This window comes from Nicotiana tabacum, chromosome 16 (assembly GCF_000715075.1).
Source record: "Nicotiana tabacum cultivar K326 chromosome 16, ASM71507v2, whole genome shotgun sequence".
In the NCBI taxonomy this organism is placed as follows: Eukaryota; Viridiplantae; Streptophyta; class Magnoliopsida; order Solanales; family Solanaceae; genus Nicotiana; species Nicotiana tabacum.
In genome coordinates this window covers 32,712,597-32,739,818 of record NC_134095.1, presented here as the reverse complement: position 1 = coordinate 32,739,818, position 27,222 = coordinate 32,712,597, and the positions used below count along the sequence as shown (strand labels likewise).

General features: G+C 36.4%; 3 protein-coding genes across 4 annotated transcripts; 2 read left to right on the top strand and 1 right to left on the bottom strand.

Moving 5' to 3' along the window:
- The first annotated feature begins 402 nt into the window (after positions 1-402).
- LOC107783799 (uncharacterized) lies at positions 403-6,105 on the top strand. Of its 2 annotated transcripts, XM_016604849.2 has the most exons (3): positions 409-657; positions 1,068-1,536; positions 5,410-6,105. In XM_016604849.2, exons 2-3 carry the CDS (start codon positions 1,074-1,076, stop codon positions 5,457-5,459), a joined length of 513 nt encoding a protein of 170 aa, XP_016460335.1. In that variant the 5' UTR covers positions 409-657; positions 1,068-1,073; the 3' UTR covers positions 5,460-6,105. The 2 variants fall into 2 exon arrangements, with proteins under 2 accessions (XP_075088812.1, XP_016460335.1); XM_075232711.1 differs by having other exon boundaries at positions 403-1,536.
- A 6,085-nt stretch (positions 6,106-12,190) lies between these two features.
- Positions 12,191-18,772, top strand: LOC107783593 (uncharacterized). Its single transcript, XM_075232032.1, has 4 exons — positions 12,191-13,333; positions 13,393-16,177; positions 16,297-17,154; positions 17,229-18,772. The coding sequence occupies exons 1-4, from the start codon at positions 12,191-12,193 to the stop codon at positions 18,383-18,385; spliced, it is 5,943 nt and encodes a 1,980-aa protein (XP_075088133.1). The 3' UTR covers positions 18,386-18,772.
- Positions 18,773-18,916: 144 nt separating this feature from the next.
- LOC107783722 (uncharacterized) lies at positions 18,917-26,822 on the bottom strand. The gene is made up of 6 exons (XM_016604769.2): positions 26,522-26,822; positions 25,948-26,143; positions 23,534-23,620; positions 22,548-22,934; positions 20,614-20,755; positions 18,917-19,998 (listed from the first exon to the last, which is right to left on the bottom strand). The coding sequence occupies exons 1-6, from the start codon at positions 26,587-26,589 to the stop codon at positions 19,094-19,096; spliced, it is 1,785 nt and encodes a 594-aa protein (XP_016460255.1). The 5' UTR covers positions 26,590-26,822; the 3' UTR covers positions 18,917-19,093.
- Between the last annotated feature and the right edge of the window lie 400 nt (positions 26,823-27,222).

The following is a 27,222-nucleotide window of genomic DNA, read 5'->3' as shown; positions in this document are numbered from 1 at the left end:
GTGGAAAAAAAATTGCGCCCAAAAACTACCCTAAATTAGTTTTCGGACCTTAAAAATATTTGAAATTCCCCAAAATATGACCATATTTCATAAATAAATAATGTTCTTAATTGTTTTTTACCGGCTAAATATCTTCTCCCGGTAAAAACAGGTGGCCGAAATTACTTGAACTATACAAACACGAAATTGACTGGCCATAGCAGCAGCCACGTTATCTATTTTCCCTGGGTCCCACTGTCACTCTGGCACTATTATCTGACCTGGCAACTACATTTTTGTTATAATATTATTTTCCTAAACTATTAATCTCCAATCATATCCACACAACACACCCAAGATTCCAGTAAATTCCATATCTACCCTTTTGCCTTATTTAGAAGCCAATAATAAATCAAATCCACTATCTTCACGTAAACCTCAAAAGAGAGGATAAATCTCTGCTTAAACTCTTGTTATTTAGCTGTTTTTATAGTTATTTTTAATATCTATGTTTCTGGTTCGGTGGTTGAATTATTGAAGGGAAAATACATAATCTCCTGTCCCTAATTTTTGATGATTTTGAGATTAAGGAGCAAAAAGAAGAATTGGGGTTCTAAATTCTTGGTGTAAATTCTGGGTTTGCGCAAGTTCTGATATTATTTTTTTTGAGTTTACAAGGTATATACATTGGCTTAAGCCTTAACCTTTTATGGGGTTTTCTTGTTATCTGTGCTGAATCTTTTTTATCAATATTCCAAGTTTGATGGAGAAGGAAAGTTTTTAAGGTTCTTTTTGGAAATACCCAATATTGGCAATATTGTAGGCCAGATTCAATGGAACAAGATCCCTCTTTCTGTGGGGTTCTATGGCTTTATTTTAATTCAAAATTCAAGGTTTCTGTACTCTTGTATATTAAATAAAAGTTACCAATAACAATATTTTCCATCCTTTTTCTTGATATTTGCTTAAGGATCATGCATGTCCTAATGTTTGTTTGATATTGTTTTGATTTTGTTCATCTTCTTACCCTATCTCTCTTGCAACGGAAACAAATCAATCATTTAATTTTGATAAATTCCCGGATATAGGAAAATATGGCCTTGACATTTACCCCATTGTCATGGTTGCTTTGGAGTGGAAAGCATCAAGAACCTAAAATCTCAAATGGTTCATCTTTAAATTCATCACCTGATTCAGGATTGTGGGAATTGGATACTTTGAAGTTCCCTCTCGACCGAAGGAGGAACATGGCTTCCTCATCTAGAAAGGTTAAGCGGAAATGGCAGAGTCGTGAGGAGCGAAAGATTGATCGGGAATATGATATTGTTATTGTTCCATCGGATGGTGGATGTGTTTCAGGTTTCGAGTCTGATGATTCAGACTGGTCGGTTGGATGGTTGGAACCTCATGGCCCTGGATTCCATAGTGACGATGATTCAGATGATAGTTTTGCTGTGCTTGTTCCTTGCTATGGCTGTGGTTGTGCTAATGTGGAAGAAAATGGACAAGACAAGTTTCTGCAAGCCGTGGGAAACTTGAATGATATATATGCTACTGGTAAGAGTCTCTTTCTGTTATGTTCTTGTGGTTTGAATATGATTTCTGATATTGTTGTTTGTATATCTTGGAAGATGCGGAAAATTGGCCAATGAATTTCAAAGATTATTCAACACCTTTCTATTAAAGACCTCGTAAAAGGCTTCTCTTGGGTTAATCGTTTATTGCTGGTAAATTAGGCATTAAGGTATACTAAGAGAAACATACGTATTGATATTCATATAAATTTGCTGCTTTTGCAAATTGAAAGGTTCAATCAAATATCTCCGTTATGCGCACTATAACTAAGTGGATTATGAGGATGTGTACCTTTAATCTTCTCTATATGAATGCAATTACTGGTTCCTCATGTTAAATATTTGTCCCTTTTTGCCTCCACATAGTTAACAAGAGATTAGGGTTGAGGTATTGTTGCTCCCAAACACACACGCAAGTATACGTGGTCGACAAGTAATATAATGATAAGTTGAGTGTCGAACCCACAAAGACTCGTGTAAACTACTCACTAAATCACTAAAATTGTTATTCGATCAAGCTAAAATCAAAGTCCAATAATATGATTATATTATACTACAATTCTAAATAATAACTAAATTATCAAGTAACGAGTTGATTGTTGTGTATTCAGTAGAGACAAATATTCCAGGGTTGTGATCGATTCACCATTTGTATTGTGTTCTAATTAACTCTCCCTTTCATATAATTCACTCATGGTTGCTAATTAATCGATAAATGCTCTCATAGCCTTCTCCCGAAGTACTACTCACCTATTCTCAATAGATTAACACTTATATTCCTATGAAATCAATCTTTTAAGAACGCATTAAGATCACGATATTTAATTAAGCACGGTGACTAGGTATATTCCTATTCTAACCACAAATCCGCTCCCCCTAAGGGTTAAGATCATGCTCTCTTCAATTCTTCTCTAATCTAAACACGGCTTTCCCAAGCATAACATAGATAGTAAATAGAACTTAACTGTTGGCCAGACAATTAAGCAATTCAACACAGAATTGAAGAAACAACCATATATGGGTGAATTATAATCAAGGTCAAGCTAATATCAAACAACAATATTCATGGCTAAATCACAACCCCAGAACAATGGGTGTTTAGCCACTCATGATGTAATCAAACAATTGCATAAGTATTGAATCAATTGGAAATACTAGAAAAAGATGAAGAAAACTGAGAATTCTTCGCTTTCTCACGATCCCGTGTGTATCTCTACTCCAAAGTGGCGTCTCTCCTCTCAAAAATAGGTTTAGTCTTGCTTTTATATCAGTTGGGTAGGTCTAGGGCCGAAATAAACTTGTCCCGGGCAAAATAGGACACATTTCACGTCACCAGCGCCCAGCCCGGCACCAGGCGCCCTCCACGGCGCCCCATTATTTGTGCATACTGTTTTTGGCGCCACAGGTGGCGCCCAACTGGCCCTTTTTCTCGGTTTCGTTCATGTTGGCTCAAATCTCGCGCGTTTCGCCCTGTTCCGTTTAGAAATTGAAAAAACGTAAAACATGAAAGTTGTAGCCCTTTGAGTTAGGTTTCCAACCATATATTGTGGAGCCAAAATGGAGTTCTGAGCAAAAGGTTATGTGTATTTTACTAGACAGTGCGCAATATGCCCTCTCGAGTCTTCGTTTATTCTTAACTATCAAAGTTGACCCCTGACATGATCCCGACTTAATTCCTTGGGCTTTTACTCAGATTTCAAAGCTCCAAATCACTTGAATTCATTTCATAACATCTATATAGCTCGAAATCACTCCTACAAGGCATAAAACACATCGTTAGTGCAAAACGCAAACTCAACTAAAGTGCAGTAAATTAGAGTGTAATAATCGACTAAAATACGTAATTATAGCCTATCATCAGGTATAGTAGTACTAGTAGTAGCTGTTGCAGTTAACAAGAGAGTATGAAAGCCCAAGTGAGTAGCAGATAGTCAAGAGGAATTCCAATTCATGAAACTTTGCCACTAGGTTGTTCCCTTGAAGACCTCACGATTTAAGTGTTGGGATCGAAATAACATGGTGCATGCAGAAGCTAACAAAGTAAACCTTAGAGACGATAAATCAATCTTTCAGAGAGTTTTGTCTAGCTGGAGAATTTAATCCTTTTAGGAGTATTTTTCCCTTTCTTCAAGAAAGAGAGTCCTAATAAATTAGAAATTCAGGGGTTGGGCTGGTGGCAATTGACTTGAGCCTTCGGGTTTGCTCCCTTTCAAGGTCTCAAGTTCGAAACCCACTGGGTACAAATAATTTCTGAGGGCCATCGGACTGGGTAAAACCTGAATTAACCATGGTGCACTTGCGGGAAACTCCTTGCCGAGGGCCTTTGCACCCCCGGGATTAGTCGGGGTTCGAAGAGACTCGGACACCCGGTGCAAATAAAAAAAAATAAATTAGAAATTCAGGATAAAATCCTAACACAAAGGAGTTAACAAATTCCAAAACCTGTATTCATACAGCATGAATGATGACACAATTGCTTCTCGAGACTTAGAGAGGAATGTGATGATGCTTTTAAGCAACTAATTTGATCAACGCCTTTTTTTCTTATGTGCTTACAAATCTGAGTATTCAGTTTAGCTGGAAAGGCTTTCAAAGTTGAAATAGTTTCACTCTTACTAGTTTTGTATAGAACATTTTTTCCAACTAGAAATTACTCTTAAAGGGAGACTTATCAGCTTAAAAGTTGTAATCTTGCCTCAAGCGCATAATCCTTTGGATTTAAGTCTTGCTGCTTTGCTTCCTTCTTAATGTGCTGAAAAATAGTACTCTCAATTCTCCTTCAAATCCACTGCCTTAATTGCCAAAAGCTTCCCTGCAGTAATTAAGTTGGTGACTTAATGAGGTTACTTTCATTGCGATTGTTTATTGAATGGTCATCTTGTTGCCTATAGGTTTCTGTAATCCAGAGAAACTAGGTTGTAGTTCTTTGGCCCTCTTCTTTTCTCTTTCAGAAAGGTGGCAGTGTTAACTAGTAATAGAAAAGACAAGAGTGCCATGGCCAACCAACATTAGAAATGGAACATTTTCCCTTGTTATATTCAAGGAGCATCTCCAACGCAATAAATTACTTGCCCCTTGAACTCTTCTCGCACTGTATACTCTATGTTCTATATAACTAGGATCTTGGTCTTGTCCTAAATCACTTCATCAGTTAAGAGGAATTTAGCACCTTGTCTTTTATTATTGATAGTTTGTGCATAGATTTGCATGATTCTGTTATTCCTTGTTGCGAAGGAATCTGTGATTCTTACTTTGCTAGACCTTTTATTATTGAGTAATGGGAGAATGGCAACTGGGCCCTGCAGTGGTAGAACCTCGTGAACCGGGCATACTATTGAAGAACCTTCTGTGAACTTTTCTTCTCTTATGAAATTTCTACTCAGCTTGAAAAGAAAAGAAGCCTCAAGCCGATAAGTCATCATGTTCGATAATTTCGAAAGAAGAGCTGAGGGCTGATCTACGACCACCCTCTCACTCACGGCACACATGCTATATGTGTGATGCCGATTTTAAATTTGCTGTTATTTGAAAGTCCTCATCTTTCTACAACATTGTTCTTTAGCTATTACACTCCACCCTCCCCAGACCCCACTTTGTGGGATATCACTAGGTTTGTTGTTGTTGTTGTTTGTTCTTTAGCTATTACACGTATTCTAATTTGAAAATTTCTCCTTAAACTTTTTAGTTTCTTTCTGATTGAGCATAAAAGTTAGCAGTAATGCATTGAATTAGATAAAGAAACAAAAAAACATCTGTAAAGAGTAAACTATTGGTAGCTTTCCCTTCCATCACACAGTTCTTTTAGCTTTGTACTTTGTATGATTTAGGCTTCTTGATTTTGGAATTTTACATGCAGAGAATAAGAAGTATATGGAGCATTGGGTCTCATCTCCGAGGAATCGCTGAAATCTAGAAATGCCAGTGGTGCTCTGCTGCTCCTGCGATTCTTTGTTGCAGTAGATCAAACTTCAGCTGTTTTGTTACTCATTACAATCTCAAGTATGGACTTCATAGAAATCTAAGATCGAAAACAAAGTAAGATCGTAAAAAGAAAAAAAAATATCTGGGAGAAATTGATTTGTAAAAAGAGTTCCGCTTGAAGGACATTAATGTTTAAGGAGAAGATACAGCAGAGGACAGAGGAATAATGCTGTTTCCTATCCACTTGAGATCTCAAAAAAAAAACAAAAAAGTAAAAGGAACTATGGTTTCTTGTGTGACTGTTCTCCAGAATTGGCTTTGAAGATGTGACTTCTTCTTGCTTCTTGTACATTGGTGTAAATTTGCAGTGGAAGGAGAAGGAAGGAAACAGATGAGGGAAGACAAAGAATTCTTGAAAACAAGATTAGCAAAAGGGATGGTTGTGTTATGCCTTTTTTATATCATTTTTTTGATGTAAATATCTGTGAATATGTAAATATGTTTCATCCAGTTGTAAATATGTCCATCCAGTTGTAGATATGTGGATTGGCTGATAACCTTCATAAGTACTGTAAATAATTGGAAACTTATGATGTCATTAGTTGCAATAATATGGCACTGCTGTTTAATAGTGATATTTTCCCTCCCTCTCTATATCCCCATGTTGTTATCCTATACTTCCTAATCTTAATGGGCTATGTTGTTACTGAAAGGGAGTCTTGGCGTGCTGGTAAAGTTACTGCCATGTGACCAGGAGGTCATGGGTTCGAGCCGTGGAAATAGTCTCTTACAAAAATGCAGGGTAAGGCTATGTACAATAGACTCTTGTGATTCGGCCCTTCTCCGGACCCTGGAGCATTGCGGGAGCTTAGTGCACTGGGCTGGCCTTTATGTTTTTACCGTAAACCTTATACATTGAAGTTGTTGGGTGGAAAGAAATGAAAGGAAATGACAGGAAACTTTATTGACATGGAGAAACAAATATAATGCTTCATTTTATTTATGCTAGTATTAGTACCCGTACGATGTGCGGATAATATTATGATCCTGCTAAATTCTATAAATTAAAAAGAACAAATTATATGAATAACTATTGACATAAACTTAAATATTATAACCTCATGTATAGCCGGTGATACAAACAAATAAAAATATGAATATTTGGAAATAATTTAATTTTAAATTTTTTATTTTACCCATTTTACATATAATGAGAAGTTTTTACACCCATGCAAGCATCATGGCCCCACAAAACTATTAGGACCATAAATTTCAAAAGTTTTCTTTTTCGTTCTTAAATTTCGTGTCAAGTCAAATTATCTTATCTATATTGAAACTGAGTGAAGTCATACTATATAGAATAATAACAAATAATAATACATTTAGTAATATCTTAATTTAAATTATAAAAATATATTTTATTATTATCTCAACATAATAAATTCTCACATCAACATCAACTTCTACCAACCTAAAATTACACAGTAATAAATTAATATATATGTACATGATAATTTATTAACAACCAATATATTCTAACTTTTGGGAGTTACCAACTTATAAAATAGTTGGATCGTAATTTGCTCAATAATTTTGCTAGTTACCTCAATTTTAACCACACAATTAAAATCACATTGTTTTTAACAATTTAAGTGATACCTTTTGGGATATAGTTAAGATTAATATATTATAATTAAATAAATGTTAACCTACATTAAATATTTTTCTTTTACGATGCACGTGTACTAAAAGAAGATGAGTTCTTACATGTAATTCTTCATTAAATGAATCTTACCTTATGATTTTGTGATACACTTTATTTTGTGTAAGTAGCAATCCCAAATAGTGCAATTATATTCATCTATGTGTTTTCCCTATCCAAATCTATTTCATTCTAATTGACACACACACACAATTTGAGAGAACATAAATATCAACAACGCGCTAAAAAGTCATTGTCCATACCTGAGCCATTACAGAAGAATCTATCCTCCTTCTTATATATTTTAGCATAGCAACTGCTAGCACTAATAGAAAAAAAAAATGTATGTATTGCTTCCAAATAATTGAGATATAAAATAAATTATAAAATATTGGATAATTAATTTTACCGTAAGGCAACACAATCGACATTTGTTTAGCCAATGTCTGAGTCGATTCATAATTAAACATTATCCCTAAGGTAGTTAAGAAAGTTAAGTTTTGATCCAACAACTCGGTAATTATGATTATGGGTTCGAACCTAAATTTTTAGTCTTATTTCTAGTAACAAACATTTTTTTGTTTTTTCTATTGTTTTTGTTGTGAACTCAAATTTCAAAAACTCTTTCTCATTATTTAAAACAATTCGCCTCACTCGTTGAGCCTCCCATTTGAATTGGAACATTTATGTGTTGATTAGCTTTCCTAATTAATTAATCAATCAATTCAAATTTAACTTTCTTTCCATTCAGATTCAAAAGAATCTTATTTACTCTTTCTATTTAAATTTAAATAAATATTCTGTCTTTCAATTTAAATTAAATACTATAACAAATATTCTCATAATTTGCCAAATGACTTTATATTAGCTTGCCACTTGGCTTAACCATAATGCATACTTGCTATATTGCCATGTGATTTTTTATTAGCTTGTCGTGTTATTTAATGTCCTTACTCATTGCTCTACTTTTAGTATAATACAATGAATATAGTTTTGTATTACCCTAAAATTAAATTTAACTTTGTTCTTTTGTTCCGTAGCTCCAATTGTTTTGTTTAAATATATCAATAATATTATTTTTCCTATTTAACTATTTTATTAAACAAATTTAAAGTGTAGACCCCTTCACATTACTTCTATTGTCCTCTATATACATTATTTTCTATCATATAATATTCTAATTATTTTTCACATTTCGTGTTGTATCTATAATATAAACATTATCGTATTATTTTTCTAATTCTTTTGAAAATATGCCAAAGTTTAAACGAAGAAATTCCTTTATTATTTTCCATAAATCTACACTTTTAATAATTATTATTTAGTATTATGTGCAATAAGCAATTAATTTTTTTCCTTTTGTTTTCGTATAGAGTTTTGACTTTAATTTTTTTTATAACTTAACTACATAATAATTTTAATTACATCTTTATATTGTTAATTTGTTGCTTGTCATTATTTCATTATAAATGTTTTAAATTTTAGGTTTATAAATTATGTTTTCAATTGCGTGATATTATCCATATAATATATTTTTTCTCGTAATAATTCAAAAAGTTTTCTTATATCAAATTTAAATGTCTAATCCTTCTATATATCTACAATTATATTATTTGTTTACAAAAAAAATTCTCTATTTTTTGTTCTTTGTCTATTGTTACTATGTTACCCGTACTTAATATTGGTTACATTATTACTTAACTTTTTATTAGCTTGTCACCTACTTTATATCCTTATCTGCTACTTCTATTATAATATACTATAATGAATATGGTTTTTCTTTCTCTTAAAATAATCTTTTTATTTATTTTTAATCTTTCGCTATATAATATTTGAATTTATCAATAATATTTTTGATTATTAATTATTTATTTGCTTTATTTTATCATTTTAATTAATTCAAAGTATAAATTCTCCCACGCTATCTTTATCCCCCTCTTTCTAAATTATTTCCCCTTGTAAGTATGATATTTAATTTAATTTTATCTTTTAGTATTTTATTCAATAATAGACAAAAATAAAAGTGCATATGATCAAACTATATAGTACTTCACCAAAATATTATGGTATTTTTATTATTAAACTTCTAGTAATTATTATTTTTGTTGAAGCTTTAGCCTTTAAAAAAATTATTTTTATTGTATACTTGTTTAAAATTCAGAAAACTTAGTCTAAACAGATACTTTGGATTATCCATTATGAAATAAATAAATTATTAAATATATCTACATTCTGAACTTTAGGTTAAAACCTTAAAATATATTCTTCAACTCATTAAAAAGTATTGAATTTTTAAAATAAATTAAAATTGCACATTAGATTACTGTAGGATATATTCTTCTCACTTGATATTAGAAAAGGAATCCAAATACTATTGATATCAAAATTCTTTACTTTCCAAATAAAAAATTTCTGTTCGAAAATATTAGTACAATGATTGAACTTTATTTTTAAAAAAAGACTTCAATTTAATTTCAATAAATAGAATTCCATATATAGTTATTAAGTGATATTTTCTTATTTGACAATCTCCCACAAACTCTTTAAGATTGCCAAGTGGCTTCATAGTAGCTTGCCACTTGGCTTAACCACAATGCAAACTTTCTTGCTTTAATATATATATATATATATAGATATAGATGCCACTATTACTATTTGGAGGGTCAAATAATTTTTCTTGTATCACAACTTTTTGATATATTTCTTACATAGTTTTAATTATAAAAGAGTTGCAATTATAGTACTTTATTTAGTTTCTTAGTATGTACCAAGATGTTATTCTAAAAATATTAAAAAATTTAATGTCCGAATTAAGATCGAAAATTAGAAGGTTTGATCTTAGAATTCTGATCCCTTCATTCTTTTTGCAAAAAGAAAAAGAGAAAGATCAAACAGATGTGGCAATGGTACAATGACAGCATACCCAATATCTCCCGCATAGTGGGATCTGGAGAGGGTAGAGTATATGCAGACCGTACCCCTACTTTATGGAGATAGAGAGACTGTTTCGTTTCCAATAGACCCTCGACAAATGTCGCAATGGTAACAAATAAGATTTAAAAAAAGAGAGGAGAAAGTCAAACCATTGCATCCCTCACCAAAAAAATAAAGAAAGAAAAGAAGAGGGAAGGACATGCAAGCCATAATGTTATGTTAAACTATATATCAGCTGGCAGATCCAGGAATTGGCAATTGTTGAGTTAGTTAATGGGGTTCCTACACTTGTGCTGCTTATTGTTTCTAAAGAGATCTAACACCCCTTCTTTGACCTAGTATGTTATGTTTCCCATCCCTTTTTGCTCTATACATCATGCACATTCTCCTTAAAGCAAAAAAAGCTTTTGCCCCTCTTCGATACAGATTCCTAATAATCATATAGTTTTTAATTTCCCCCTATGGTGGATCTCATATCATCTGCTAGATGATGAAAAACAATGTGTGATGGACAATAAAGAAAAGCAAGTAGTTGTATAGTGAGGGGGGAAAAGAAGGGAAAGAATGTTACACAGAGCAGCAAGAAATGCATATTCATGGTGGTGGGCTAGTCATATTAGAACAAAGCAGTCAAAATGGCTGGATCAAAACCTCCAAGGTCACTTCTTTATATTCTATATCTTCTTATGATGCAATCCATTTCAACTTCTTAATATCTTGCTATTGATACTGCTTGTTGCTTCTGCTTTCTTTTCATCTTTTGTTGAACCGAGGGAAACAACATCTTTACTCCTAAGGTAGGGGAAGGTCTGCGTACACACTACTCTCCCCAGACCCCACTTGTTAGATTATACTGGATTTTTTGTTGTTAGTTGTTATAAATTCATCAACTATGCCATAACAGGTTATTTTTTCAAGAAAATAACAGAATCTTGAACTACTAGTGTTTTGTACTGTTTAGGCAAAAATCTTAATGCAAATGTTTTTAGTTCCAATGAGCCATAAAAGAAAGAATACTAGAGAATGTCGGACCAAATAATAAAACTACAATAGTTGCTTCCTATTTGGGGTATTAACAAAGGGTTCAAATTATATACACTGATTTTCGCACTATTAGTGTAATTTAATTATATCAGGTTATTTTCCGGGTTATCAGATAATGTTTACTATAAATAGTTACTTGTTAATGTAGGTAACTTAACTTGATGGTGTAAAAGTATTATGTTAGTGCACAAAACTTAAACTCATTAACAAAGATAGAGTTGGACATCCTGGCATTTTCTCACTTGGGACCTTAGTCGCAAGGCCTTGATTTTACCTCAACTAAGGCATCATTAGCTAATACAAATAAATCTAGCTTACTACTATTTGTCTTGAAGACATTGAAAGTAGAAAAGAGAATGATGCCAAAGGATTTTCTTAGATCACTATAACAGTATAACTCAGAAGGGGAGCATTGGAACAATAGTAAGGTTGTCTCCGTGTGATCTATAGGTCACGGGTTCAAACTGTGGAATCAGCCACTGATGCATCAGGGTAGGCTACTTACATCACATCCCAAGGGTGCAGCTAGGGGTGTTCATGGTTTGGTTTGGATCGGTTTTTCCCTAAAAAGAAACCAAACCGTGTAAGTCGGTTTTTCAAATACTGCAACCAAACCAAACTATTCAAGTCGGTTTTTTATCGATTCGGTGTATGTCGGTTTTTCGGTTTTTTCGGTAATTTATCAGTTTTTTTGAGAAATACACTACCAAACACATATTCCGGCGACTACATTTTGAACATAACACTATCAAACCAATTGCTATTTGAGAAATCTATCATTTACTAAGATATGTTGATGATAATTGAACCAAATAGTGATGAATAATTTTAGGACTCAATTAAAAATAAATTATTTTAAACACGGGATGATTTGTGCACCGGGCTGCCCTTTACTATATCAGTATTACTCAGAGTCTACATCTATTTCTTTAAATACTAAAGGGTTCTCAGACAAGTATGATGCTTGTGCTTAAACAGAAGGGAAAGAAATGAAGTGAAAGGAAAGAGCTGATTATTTTGCTTGTTATTTGCAGATATGGAGGAGAAGGTTGAGTACGTACTCAAAATCATAGACGAGGATGGAGAATCCTTTGCAAGTCGGGCAGAGATGTATTACAGAAGAAGGCCTGAGCTTTTGAACTTGGTAGAAGATTTTTTCCGGAGTTACAGAGCTTTGGCAGAGAGATTTGATCATTTATCCAAAGATCTTCAGAATGCTAATCGAACCATTGCTACTGTTTACCCCGAGAGAGTTCAACTATCGATGGAGGATGAAGATGGAGAACATTTTCTTGCTGCAATAGAACCTCCTAGTGAATCTAATGAGCCTCCCAAAAGCTTACCAGCCGCACCAAAGTTAAGTGTCCCAAAAGTTCCTTCCTTTGCCAAACGAAACGCCAAACCTTCAAGATTAATGTCAAAGAAGGGACTGATCAAATTCAATGTTGACGATGCAACTACTGCTGCTCGTCCAAGTTCAGGTCTGAAAAAGTTCGATGCGCTCCAGGAAATCGATAGGCTTCAGAAGGAGATTTTGGGACTTCAGACTGAGAAAGAGTTCATTAAGAGCTCATATGAAAACGGGTTAGCAAGGTATTGGGAAATTGAAGAGCATGTCACCGAGATGCAAACAAAAGTTAGCAGCTTGCAAGATGAGTTTGGCATTGGCACGATGATTGAGGATGACGAAGCTCGGACATTGATGACTGCCACAGCTCTGAACTCTTGCCAAGAGACCTTGGCTCGGTTGCAGGAAAAACAGAAGCAATCAGTGGAAGATGTCATTGCTGAGCATCAAAAAATTTTAGAGGTCCTCGGAAAATTTGAGACTCTAAAGGGAAAATTTGTCAGTCATCTGCCACATCCACAAGTCCTCTCTGAAGTAAATAAGTCTTTTAATCCAGATTCGGAATTGAAGAAGTTGAACCGACAAGTCGAAACTTCTGAAACAGAGAAGCATAATCCAGAGAAAGTGCATTCGAAAGTTAAGGAGTTGCAAGCTAATTCTGCCACTTCTTCCATGTCTGATTTGGCAGAGAAGGTTGATGAACTTGTTGATAAAGTCATATATTTGGAAAGCGCACTCTCTTCCCAGAATGCTTATGTAAATAGATTAAGAGCAGAGACAAATGAACTTTATTCACATCTGACCAAAGCGGAAGAGGAGAAGGGGAGTTTGGTCGAAGATTCAGAGAGCATGAGCAAGAGGATAAGACAACTGGACTTCTCAATGTTCAGAATCTCAAAGACTATCATCGCCAACCTCATCTTACTGAAGCAAGTTGCAGTTTTGATGATCTCTCTGAGAAATTGCTCAATAAGAAGCAAGATGAAGATGTCAAAGATACTTTGCAATCCAATAAAGTAATCGGCGTTTCGGCTGTCGATAAGGCAAAGCAGTTTCAAGCTCACGAAGCAGTCATTCCTGGAGCAAATGTTCTGGGGAGCTCCATAGGTACAAGCACTAAGGATTGTCTAAAGAAAGAAGTCTTGCAAGAACAGGAGGGTTGTCTTGACATTGACCAGCAAAACCTTGTTGAAAGCCACTTGAGCAACGATGCTCGAGATGGACAGACGGGTGTGGCTTTAGAAGCTAACCAGGGTGTTTCAGGTGTCTATAAGGCAAAGCAGTTTCAGGTTCATGAAACGATCATTGCAGAAAGAAATGTGCTAAGTATCTCCAAAGGTGTTAGTACTAACGATGGTCTGAAGAAAGAAGGCTTGCAACAACCGGAAGGTTGTCTTGAAGATGTCCAGCAAAACTATGCGGAAAGCCACTCGAGCAACGATCCTCGAGATGGAAAGTGGGTTGGCACTTTAGAAGCTAACCACGGAGTTTCAGGTGTCGATAAGGCAAAGCAGTTTCAGGTTCATGAAGCAGTCATTCCGGGAGCAAATGTTGTAGGTATCTCCAAAGGTGTTAGTACTAATGACGGTCTAAAAAAAGAAGGCTTGCAAGAACAGGAGCGTTGTCTTGAAATTGACCACCAAAACTATGCGGAAAGCCACTCGAGCAACGATACTCAAGATGGAAAGAGGGTTGGCACTTTAGAAGCTAACCACAGAGCTTCAGGTGTTGATAAGGCAAAGCAGTTACAAGTTCATGAAGCAGTCATTCTTGGAGCAAATGTTCAAGGTATCTCCAAATGCGCAAGTAGTAAAGAGGGTATGAAGAAAGAAGTCTTGCAAGAACAGGAGTGTTGTCTTGAAATTGACCGGCAAAACTGTACTGAAAGCCACTCACGCAATGATACTCAAGAGGGACAGACGGCTGGCACTTCAGAAGCTAACCAGGGCATTTCAGGTGTCGATAAGGCAAAGCAGTTTCAGGTTCATGAAGCCATCACTCCTGGAGCAACTGTTCAAGGTATCTCCAAAGGTGTAAATAGTAAGGGAGGTCTGAAGAAAGAAGTCTTGCAACAACCGGCAGGTTGTCTTGATGACCACCAAAACCACGTTGGAAGCCACTTGAGCAACGATCCTCGAGATGGACGGACGTGTGGCACTTTAGAAGCTAACCAGGGATCAGGGTTGACAGACAAAGAGACCACTACTACCCCTCGTCTGGTGGCATCACAAGGTGTACGTGTGAGGGAGAAATTGAAGACAGACATATGTGCAGATCAAGATCATTCTGGAAAAGCTGAATATACTATGTACGCCGACTCCAAAGTCGGTAATGCCTATAATAGTTTTCAGTCTGAAGAAGCTGCTGCCAATCAACAAAACTATTATAAAGGAACTGAGTATGTCAAATCTCATGGTTATGACGTAATGATTTCAAAACAAATGAGAGCTGGAGAGGAAGCAAAGAAACAAGATAACCTCATCCCATTTGAAGGTAAAGAAGAAAAGTTTCCAAAAGCCAATCATCATGACCAAGACAATTTTACCAAAAATGGCCCTTTAGAGGAAGCAGCAGATGTTGGGATAGAAAAAGGTTTTGACAGAAGTCAACACGGGCATGTCGAGCAAAGGTGGACAAATGATATTGCTAACAGAAGTGACGATTTTCCCGGTTCTGCTCCTGTTAATCAGAAGGATTCCAAAGAAAGTGAATGCATCACATCTCCTGGTTGTGATGCAATGATCTCAAAGCAAATCAGAATGGGAGAGGAAGCAAAGAAACAGGATATTTGGCATAACCTCATCAAAGGTAAAGCAGAAAAGCTGTCCATATCCGACCTTCAGTATGATCATGACGATTTAACAAAAACTGGTACTGCAAAGGATGCAGAAGAAGTTGAGATAGAAAAAGGATTTGACAAAAGTCAAGACGTGCATGTTACAGACCATGGCTCAGCCACCAGGAAAAATGTCGGGAAGGTCGAGCAAACAGGCACAAAGAATCTTGCAGACAGAAGGGACGTTTTTCCCAGTTCTATCAAAGATAAAGAAGAAAAGCTTTATAAAACCAACCATCAGAATCACCTGAATGATATTTTCCAAGACGCACCATCAACGGATTCTCCAGATGTCAATATGGAGAGAGGATTTGTTGGCAGTGAAAGCTTTCATATTTCAAATGATGACTTGGCCACAAAACGACATGTGAATAAGGAAAAGCAAGCTAGGGCAAAAGATGCTGCAGACAAGCGTGATCATTTGAACATTTCTGTTGAAGGTAAAGAAGAAAAGCTTTACAAAACCAACCACCAAAATTATACAACGGATTGTTCCCAAAATTCTCTATTGAGGGATTCTCCAGAGGTTAAGATGGAAATGAGGTTTGGTGAAAGCGATCAACATGTTTCAGATGATGAATCCGCAATCAGAAGAGATACGAGAATGGAAGAGCAAGCTGACGCCACAGCTATTGCAGAGAAGAGTGATCGTTTGCACATTCCCCCGGAAGGTAAAGAAGAAAATATTCAGAAATCCAACCACCCGAATTACCAGTATGATCTCCCTATAAGGAATGCTGCCGACATCAAGATGGAGAAGGAATTTCGTGAAAGGGAACACATAAATATTTCAGATGATTTCTCAGCTATCAGAGAAGAGAAAACAGACGACCTAGCAGGTAAAGCAAAGATATTGCAGATATTACTGGTGATTTTCTAAGTTCTGTCAAAGTTAAAAAAGGTTTTTTTTTTTTTTTTTTTTTTTTTTTTTTTTACATTTCTAACTTTAACAATACAGTGAGGGACGATCCACATGCAGAGATGGAGGAATCCGACAAAAGTCAGTCTTTGCGTTCATCCAATGATTCAGCTATCTCAAAAGATGTTAGAGTTGAACAGCAAGCAAGCAGAATAAACATTGCAGACAAGAGTGCTTCTTCTACAAGCGAAGAGGGGAAAATCTCTTCCGACCAAGGAAGTTATTTCAATGATCTATTGCAGGCTAGTCCATCTGGAGCTACTCAAGATGACATTTCAGGAAGGGGATTCAAGGAAGATGTTCATACAACGAATCCTCCTCGTCATGATTCAATTTTCTTTAAAGACACGGAGATACAACTTCAGAAGCTGGAATATGATCCTTCCAATTCAGAGAATTACCTTGATAACATCCAGGTGAAAGGTCAAGGAAGCACTCTTCGGAAGTCCACTCCAGAAAAATCAGACCAAGATGAAGGTACAGGCGCATCCATTAGTGGCTCAGGGACCTCAATCGCTATGAACGACAAAGGTAGAGAGAAGGTAGGTGATGATCATGATGTCAATGTAGCGGTTGGATCTGCCACAGAAAGCTTCTCCAAATTGAATGAAAGCAAGCAATCAGATAATTCTTTAAGAAAAATGGAATTCCGGAACAATATCAAGTCAGAGGAGCAAAATAATGATTTCATTCAAGTAAAAACAGATGGCGACTTTCCACAATCCAATTGGCATAACCAACTTGAAAAACATTCAGCAAAGGTCCAAGTGAGAGAGATTCCAAGCACTGGCCCTGATAACGAGCTAGAAGAATGGGAAAGTATTTTAGATAATCTTCCATCCGTCTTAAAAGATAGTAAGAGAGAAGACCTACACAAGGATGAATTCCCAGATCAAGGTACCTGTGCTTTTAAGCTGTGAAAAAATATATACTCTCTCTCTTTGTCAACTAAATTAATTAACCTATGGCAGCTGTTGCAGGGAATCAAGAGTTCAGAACAGTTCACAATGGGCTCTACATGGAACAAGATGAATCGGGATTAGAGGATGACCAACCAAACTGGAGAGAACTGTTCCTAAACAGCCTGGATGACAGAGAGAAGATACTACTTGAGGAGTACACATCAGTTCTTAGAAATTTCAAGGGTGTGAAGAAGAAACTCAATGATGCGGAGAAGAAAAGGAGAGCGAGCCACTTCCAATATGTTGTGCAGATGAAAGTTCTAAAGAATGCTAATGCCTTGAAGGATGCACAGATTCTGTCCTTACAGCACAGATTGAACTTGCTTCAGTCAAACGATGCTGAAACAGAATTTTTGGGTAAAGCACTCTCACATTCCACTGACATGAGACCGGAAGAAACTGCACCAGAAGAGACAAGAATCTTAGATATTGGGGAGGATGACGGAGATATCAAAGTTACTGATGTTGATGAAACACACTCCTTCACCACTGTTGAGGAGAAAGTACGGATGGATATTGATGATTTGCTGGAGGAAAACATAGAGTTGTGGCTCAGATTTAGCACCTCATTCCATCAACTACATAAGTTCCAAACTTCAGTTCAGGATCTACAAGCTGAAATAAAGAAAGTGAAGGAAGAATGCAATCAAGATACAGTTCAACCACAGTCGCTACTCTCAGGCATCCGACCAATCTATAGACATCTAAGAGAGATACAAACTGAGTTGACATTGTGGTTGGACCATAATGCAATGCTGAAAGATGACTTACAGCACAGGTTATCATCTCTATCTAATATTCTCGATGTGATAACAAGATTGTCAAAGTCAGGGTCTAAAGAGAATGATACAGTGCTGAATGCCTATCAAGCAGCAAAATTTCAAGGTGAGATTTTAAACATGAAGCAGGAGAACAATAAGCTAGCAGGTGAACTCGAAGTAGCCATTGAATGTATACGGAAACTCCAAGATGAGATCCGGAGCACATTGTCAAACCTGGACGAAGAACTTGGGCTGAAAAACCAACAAGCAAGGCCTCGATCTAGAATTCCCCTGAGGTCCTTCTTGTTTGGAGTGAAGTTGAAGAATAAGAGGCCATCCATATTTTCCTGTGTAAATCCAGCATTGCAGAAACAGTACAGCGATTTAACAGCAGTACCAAAATAGATGACTTTTTAGCAGCAGTAGCCAAATAGATGTCTCTTGTTTCCCCTTCTTTTTTCTCCCCTTTAACTCTCTTGTAGTCAATTTTTAATATTTGAAAATTTATTGAAGGGAAAGAGGTGACCTGCCTTTATTGAGTAGAAAGAGTGCCAGATTTCCTCTTGCTTTAAAGAATTGTGCCATGTTCTTATTTTCAACTATTTTGTTCTTCTCAAATTCACCAATTTCTGCAAACTACACAGCTCTTTCTCTAAGACCTGGTTTCACATATTGAATAAGCCTACTTCAATTTCGTTTGCTGAATACATAGATTTAAGCAAGGTTCCATCGTTATAATCTGCATTGAATTGCCGCAATATGTTGATGCAGTTTTTCTGATCAAATCTTGTTCATTGAATTTTTAACACAACATTTCGAAAGCACCAAAAATATAGTCTCTAACCCAGTATCTCAGCAACATATGACATATGCCAATATTATTTGCCAATAATAACAACACCTGGAGATAATCAACCCTCAACAAGGGAACATATAAAAGAATTTTGAATTGCCACCTAATTATAGACAAGACCGTACGAGAATACATTTACATAGATGAAAGCTGAAGCACAAAATAGCAGGTGCGAATTAGACATTACATACAGAGCAGGTCCGGCCAGTCACTCCAATTTACTCTCCCCCATCCTCAGTGCCTCACCTAAATCCCCTACCTCAACTCCCTTTGAAGACTTTATTACATGTCTCGGTTGCAGGACCTTGAACACCACTACTTTCAAGTGCCAAAACTATTTTAGTGTTCTCATTCTTATTGCTATTCTCACCCTGGTTCCTGATGCTATTATCGCTGGCAGTCTCTAGACTTGGGATTAGCTTTTCTTGAGCCCGAACTCTTGAAGCTTTACTCTCTCCTCCATGCTCTTTCACTATGCGACCAAAAATTGAAGTTTGACCTTCAATTTTCTCTGTCAACAAGTTGCTTGAACCAAAAGTTTGACCTTTTCGGACCTGCTGTTGTGCATCCATTGAAGCAGCTCGATCAACTTCAACTTTCTCTATCCGTGCATTAGACAGAATATCAGTTGGATTTTCTTGGATAGCGACTGCTTTAGTTTTCGCTTCAAGTACCCTTGCTGAAGAAGATGTAGGGGCAGCGGGAACCCCAGATGACACATTTGTTCTAGATGGGACAGCCCCTGGGTTAGGTCGAACTGCAGATTGTGAGGCATTTGACGGACTACAACCTGGGGGACGGGAAACCAGGCCATTTCGAATGAAGTGCACATTACTGGGCAAACCATTAGTGCTACCTGGCACAGATGATTTGACTGCTGGAGTTCCTCCGGGCATGATTTGGACGACTTTTTTAGACTCTGCAGCCTTCTGCAGTGAGGCAGCAGCACCTGAAGGGGTAGGAATTCGGGAGCCTGCAGCCATAGCAGCAGTTTTGACCATTGAATCTGGGTTAATAGCAGGTTTTGGCAATGGATTTTTTGGGAGTACTCGAGGTTTTGAAGGTACTAAATCTTGCTGATGCTCGGATTTTGGACCACCAGATGCATTATTGGCAGCAGCAAAATGCGAAGAATTACCTGGTGCACTGCCTGAATTTGGCCCCACTGAAACAATACCGCAATTTAGGTTAAAATTAGAGCTTGCATAAATGGATGAAACAATTGAGGAGGTGAGTAATTAACTTTGGATATTCAATGTACCATTAATATACAATACACAAAGGCGGAGTCAAGAAAGGGAAGAACCATGTTCTAGGAACCACCTAAAAATATCTCGGCATAATGCTGGAAAACAGAATTGCTACTAAAAATTTTGAATTCCCGATTCTCTACTTAGCATAGAACTGTTGTTTTCTAAAGGTATTTAGCATGCAGAAATTACCAATTGGAGTTTGGATTGTCAAAGTCTTCTTGAAAAGGAAGTAAATGAAGTCAGTACAGCGGACACCTTTAAGATCATATTTCATTACATCTGCAAAGACTTAACCCTTGGTTTTCCATAGCGCAACCTAACCAGCATATTGAAGGAATTCAGATTTTAGCTAACCTAATTGTTGAATTTTAATCAATGTATAAACCACATGCAGATAAGCTCAAAGACATCAGACATTCGACTTATCATATGACACGCTTAAAAGCCCCCATCTAGGCAGTATTGATGACAGTAGTGTGGGAGCAGACATATGGACATTATTGATGACATGCAGTTAAAACAATTACCATTAGTGCTGATTGGACAAGCTGCTCTCAAGTTATCCCCGAGAGCCAGGGACACTGCATGACGAGCTGCAAGCTGAGCCTCCGACAGCTGTGAGCCATTCCCCGCCATGTTCCCATGTCGCTTTCTAATAATTGCCCATCTCTGCACAATGAAATATTCATTATCTTAAAGTAGATTTACATTGAAGATCATTGTAGAAGATTTTATAACAGGCAGAAATTATTTTACAAGTTCTGTTACTTTGTTAACATCTAGTTCTTGCTAGCTCCACAATAAATACTTTGGCATCTCAGTCACTTTCCATCATTTTAACCAACAGAACCTCGGAAAACCAAGACATCCAAATCATACAAGATGACGGTAGACTTCCAAGGCATATTTGTGAGTACCCCCTTTTTTTTTTTTTTTTTTGGGGGGGGGGGGGGGGGGGTTGAAACATGATATCACTAGCAGTGTTCAGTTTAATTAAAATGATGAGCTATGACATGGAGAAACGGTATTTAGACATTACTTCACCATATGTACTTAGCTCGATTAACACTTACATTCCCGACTAAATCTCCTTCACGCACTTCAGAAATTCATTACAACCGAAGAGGAATAGAATGGAGGAGGAGATATCCTCAAATTAATATAACAGTGCTACATCACTAGACCAAAGTTTTGGATTAGTGTTCTAAAACTGTAAAAGAAGTTTATTAAAAATATTGGAAATGGCTTACAGTCTCAATCCACATAGATGAGAGCAGAATTATTCCATCGTACAGCAAAATAGAATATAGAAAACTGAATTTATTCTAGTAAATTTGGCATACCTCCTCCTTTATATAGGTAATACTACAAATGAAATTGGAAAGCACCTGGTGAAAGCAACTATGATATAAATAGGTACATTTTATCATTGTTAAGAGCGTACATCGCATCATATTTTGCCACTTTTGCAATGAAACTTAATGTTTTAACATCCATGAAGTTAGCAAGTGTGAGTGGGGAACAATATATCCTAAAATGTGAAAATTCGGATATTGCAAGCATGATTCAGTTGCTTCCACTGTTCAAAATAGGAAAAAGCATACACAATGAAGACATACTTACCTTCCTTACAAAATTTACCATTTGACAAGGTGGGGCCCTTTTACTTAATTTTCGTTTAAATCTAGTTCTTAATTTTGATAAAGTAAATGATTTATTAATGATGGGTGAAACCCTGTATACAACCCGTGTGTACCAAAGATAGAGAACCTACACCACAATATGATTCTCTACGAAAAAACCCAGTCAGCTATACACATAGGAACCTCATGGGTACATCAAAAAGAAACTAGAAACAGGAGACTACATTGCAATTAAATCAAATTCTCCTATTTACTTTTCCATAGTCTTCCAGAAAACAACTGATTGTTTTCAATTTATTGACCTTCCTTGCACATTTTGATGATAGGTTCAGACTTGAGCAATCTGTAATATTGGCTTGAGTGCTCATGAATTTTGCTTTTCAAAAAGGACACATTAATGAATAACAAGTGTTCAAGCGCAGATTAATTACTTAGCTGCACTAGACAATATCTTTTCTTGTCATTTACGCAAATTTAGAAGGCGTAATTATTTGGATGAGATCCATATAGTAAACTGCAATTGCAAGTAACCCAAAGATTAATGCACTTTTACGTTTTAACTCCAAGCGAGGATTTATCAGTATAATAAGACACTGAATTTGTCCTCTAAAAGAAATTTCTTTTGACCGTTAATTTATCCTCTATCAAAATTACTTTCATTAAAAAAAAAGCAAATGAGAAAGGAAAAGTTCCCGATCTGCAGAACAGCACATACTTGTACTAACTCCTGTTAAGGACAAGGTCAAAAGAATTTGTTAAACCAGAGTGTAAATATGACCAGAGAACATATAAATTGCCAAGTATATACAAGATTAAACCTGAGAGAGTTGTGACGCTGTTCTGTCTCCCTTAAAGTCCCCTTTCAATATATTTGCCCAATTTCCTTCACCACACTTTTGTACTGCAGCAATGAGTTCCATATCCTCTGCTGCAGACCAAGGCTTTCGTCTTCGCCGAGGAGGAAAGTTAGAATTAGCTGGTCCATTGGTGTCCACAACCTCAGCAGCCGTGACAGATGGAAGTGGTTGTTTTTCCACAGAAACCGGGACCGTAATTTTCATCCCATAAGCTGAAATACCATGGAGTGAATTTTCTGTAGCGGTTCCAGATGTTTGCCCGTTGGGTATGCTTATAGTCAATGGAGCTTCAATAGTATTTCCATTTGACATATGTGAATCACATGGAACCCCAGAAGCAATTAATACCTATCCAAGCCCAAAGCAACAAAAATTGACTGTATGAGAAAAGAGAGAAGCATGTGTGTCACCCTGAAAATCAGCAACTAATTCTAGTAATAGATAGGAGTATGCACTTAAGAGTAGAAGATGGCATCCTAGCATAGTCAAATAAAAGCCAGTGCAATGTTTCTTTTTTTTCAAAAATAAAAAGCAAGTCCAAATACATAAATAACCAAAGCTCGCCACATACTAATTCCATTTCTAAACCATGCAAAATGAGTTTGTCAAAAAGTATTTATCGCCTAAGAGGTGCACTTCCAAGACGTGGGGAATTATATCTCAGGTTCTTAACCCATTTATGTACTCCATAATATATGTAATGGACCAAATTTAAGATCCTTCACAGGTAAATGTAAAGCCATCAGCACAGTCATTGACTTAAAATATTTCAGCAGTTTTGGGAAATCTGTGCTGCAGAAATAAAATGACTAATTTACTAGTACAAGTTAAATTGCAGCTGGCCGGCCGTTAGGTTGGCAAACCAAACTTTAAAATGAAGCCACTTTGAAAACATTTTTAGGAAAAATGAAGGAAATCACCATTTTGGGCAGGTCTTGTCCACTTACCTTCACATATGCTGTAGCCTCTGCTGAAGCCTCACTGCTTACGGGAGGAAAAGCTTCCAATTCATATTCTAGATCACTATCATCATCCTGCCATCAAAGAAATAAGAATCAAACCATAAAATAAAAAAATCACAGTGCAAGTTCGAAAAATAAGGTGGATCATTCATCTCACTGAGCAACAGATAATGGATATGGGCCACCATACATTAGTTACCAATACGTACTACTTGAGAATATATGTTATTCAATGCCTTCAACACAGATCACAATAAACACTAGATTCAATGCGAACTTATTTTCTGCTGCCACTTATTGAGTAGACAATAGTGAAACAGTAAGAAGGGATCCTCTCAGGAGCAGATAAATGAAGCTGCTCACAGGTTTATAATCCCAAGCTTAGGCAATATATGCACAAAGTTGACCCCAATTTAGCCAGGAAACATAATGATTTGCGGCATTCCATTCCCAATTTGGAGAAGGGAAACAGACCACGGGAGACGTCTTCCATGCTACACTAACAGATATACAAGAAGCAAAAGCATTTGATAATATACAGAAATGTAAAGCCCAGTGTTAGAGAATCCTCGCTTAAAGCGAGAAGCGATGCGATGCGAATCAGTACCCGCTTCCCCATGTGAAGCGACTCAGGTATTAAAAAGCGACCACTTCCCGCTAAAAAGCGAGAAGCGACCAAGCGAAGCGTAGCGATGGAAGCGGGCGCTTCTTTGTTTTAAACAGAAACTAGGCTATTTAATTAAAAACGAAGGGTTTTCAGTTTAAGTCTTCAACAGAGGCGACTAAAAGGGGACTAGGGTTTTTCTTCTTCTTCAACTTCAAGTTCAAGTCTTCAACAGAGATTCAGCAGCACCAGGTATGTGATGATTTTCCTCCTTCTTCTTCTTTCACTGTTTCAACGTCCAAATAGTAGCGAATTTTTTTTTTTAACTTCGGTTCTTTCTCAAAATTGATGCCAATCCTTCGGTTCTTCTTTCTTTGCCCAGTTTTTAACAGAACCATATTTTGCCTTTTTTACCTTCGGTTCTTTCTCAGAATTGATGCCAATACTGCCCTTCCTAGTTGATGAAGAAGAAGAAGTTGAAGAAGATGACGAGCAATATAATAATGATAGTAGAATACAAGAATTTGATAATCTTGTAGAAGAATAGGATGCTCATTTTGTGCTTTAATTGATGCTACTCTTTAGTTTTTACATTGAAGTATTGAATATTTGCTTACAGTTTGTGTTGTCTATGCAGTATTTATTTTAATTTTTTTTAAAATTCCGCTTCACTTCAAAAAAGCGAGCACTTCGCTTCTCGCTTCAAGCGAAATGGGGGTTGTCGCTTTTACTCGCCTCACGCTCTTCACAACACTGGTAAAGCCAACACTGCAGAAAAAGGACAAATACTAAGCTGGACGAAAGTGCTCTTCTCAACTCCTCTCACCAGCTTCTCTCAAAATTGAACAACCTACAAACTCAAACAACACCTTCACATCATAAACATTTTTTTTGGGGTGGGGGGTGGGGTGGGGTGGGGGCTAGGTTCATTAGATAAATTCACAGTCCGATGTAACATATATGTATTTTTCTGAACTTGTGATATTTTATTAGGAAATCAGCAAATAATCATAATAACGAGGTCTAGGGGTTCAAGTCACCAAGGGGGAAACCCATTTTTGGCCCCCGGTGAGGGGGGACTAGGAAGGTGGGGCTTTGGCGTTGTCGAAGTCGAACATACAGGGAATTGGAGGTAGCATTCTACCGATGTCAAGTTGTGGACTGGTTTCTTCAGCCATTTTTCTATGTATTGGTGTTCTATATGACCAACATGAGATTTGACTTGTTAGATATTTCGGAGGTTCAGTGAGCACCATGCCGAATCTCTCTACATTTTCTTCTCTTCCATTTACCAAATCAACAACCACTACTACTACAATACATCAATCCCAAGCTAATTGCAATTGCCATATGAATCTTAACTATCCAATTTGCTCTATATAGGTCTGTTTAGGGGTTTGCTGAATCAAACAACTACTACTACTATGCCTCAGTCCCAAAGAAGTTTAGGTCGCCTATATTCATCCTCATTGACTATGTCACTCAAGTTAAACTCATCTCATGCCAATACTATGCAAATTCAAATTAGAAGTTCTGTATATTATCTAAACATATAAATCTCTCAAAGGCTAAACTACTAGAAGGCCTACATCGTTTTCTGATTTAAAAAACAAAAAACAAAAAAATTGCAAAAAAATCAAATAAATGCCCTATAGTTCCTCAAAAGCGTATCAGTAACTCCAAATTCAAATAATCATCATAGAACAAGTTCTTCCCATAAGCATCACAAATGCACACACACACACACATAGTTGTCGGAGAAGTAAATGAACTAATTTCTGGGAGTAGGACTGACCAGAGGTTGAGCAGAATCATCATCAAATTTGTCAAGCAAACCATGGTGATAAGCCAAATGGCGCCACAGCATCTGGTACTCTCTGGCATTTGTAATCCCAGTTGTGGTCTTCTTCACCAATTCATTCCAGTCAATTTTCACATCTTGAACTTGTGACACTTCTTGCAACAGCGTCAACACAGTCATTGTTGTATACCTTTCAAACCCACATTTATAAAACAACCAAAATTAATATGCATAACATATTCACTAAACAATACAAACACACATGAAACAGATGAGGGGAGGAGCTAGAAGCCTGAAATGCAAGTCCAGCCGAACCCAGTAGCTTTTGCTCAAACAGTATAAATATGAAATTTCGAATCAAGTTAGTAGCACTTAAAGTCATCGTTCTAAATTCTAGAAATCATAAAGTTGAAATCATGGCTCCGCCTTTGATTACATAGATACATACATATGTGTGTCTGTGTAGTGTAGTAAAGGCAATAGCATAACTTAAAAAAATATATCCAAGAACAATACAAATACACACACATATTTTCAAGAACCAACTTGAAAACATAAAAGAACCAACCTTTGTAAGAGAGAGGATACATCATCTTCACCAATAAAGACCCTTTTCTGTAGCTTCCTTTTCTCCATCGTTTTCTTTGAATTTTTGGCTTCTTTTTTCAGAACCCCACTTCAATTTCCTCCAAAATTTTTGAAGGATTTTAGGAGAAAGAGAAAAAAGAAAAACCCCAACTGCGTTTTTTTGAGTAAAGGGAGGAGGAGAAAGACCGACCGTTGAAGAGCGTGGACACCACGAACACTCCGCAATGGTGGCACCAATTCACGCAGAGAGAGAGAGACCAAGTCAAAGTGAATATTTGAGTTTTTCTTTTCCAAGCATCCGAATCTACATTTATTTTGGGCTAACAATATCTCAAACGAAAAAAAAGAAGAAATGTTTTTACAAATTTTTGTTAATAATGAAAATGCCTAGTTTAATTAACAAAATATTTAAGACTTTGATTTGATGAACTCTAATTTCCATGCAAAGTACATTCATCACTACGCGAATTGTTTTAATATTCTACAAAGTTTCGTCTTTTAATTTTTTGTTTGTGAAATTCCTAATAAAAAAAAGCCTAACTTTAGCGTCTCCGATTAATATCTTTTCTTGAACTTGAAGACGAGGGGCTCTACAAGACATCCCCGAGACTCTAGTCTTATGTCTTCCTCATAGACATCGAATGCTTCTTCTTATAATGAAATCGGATTTATGACATCGTG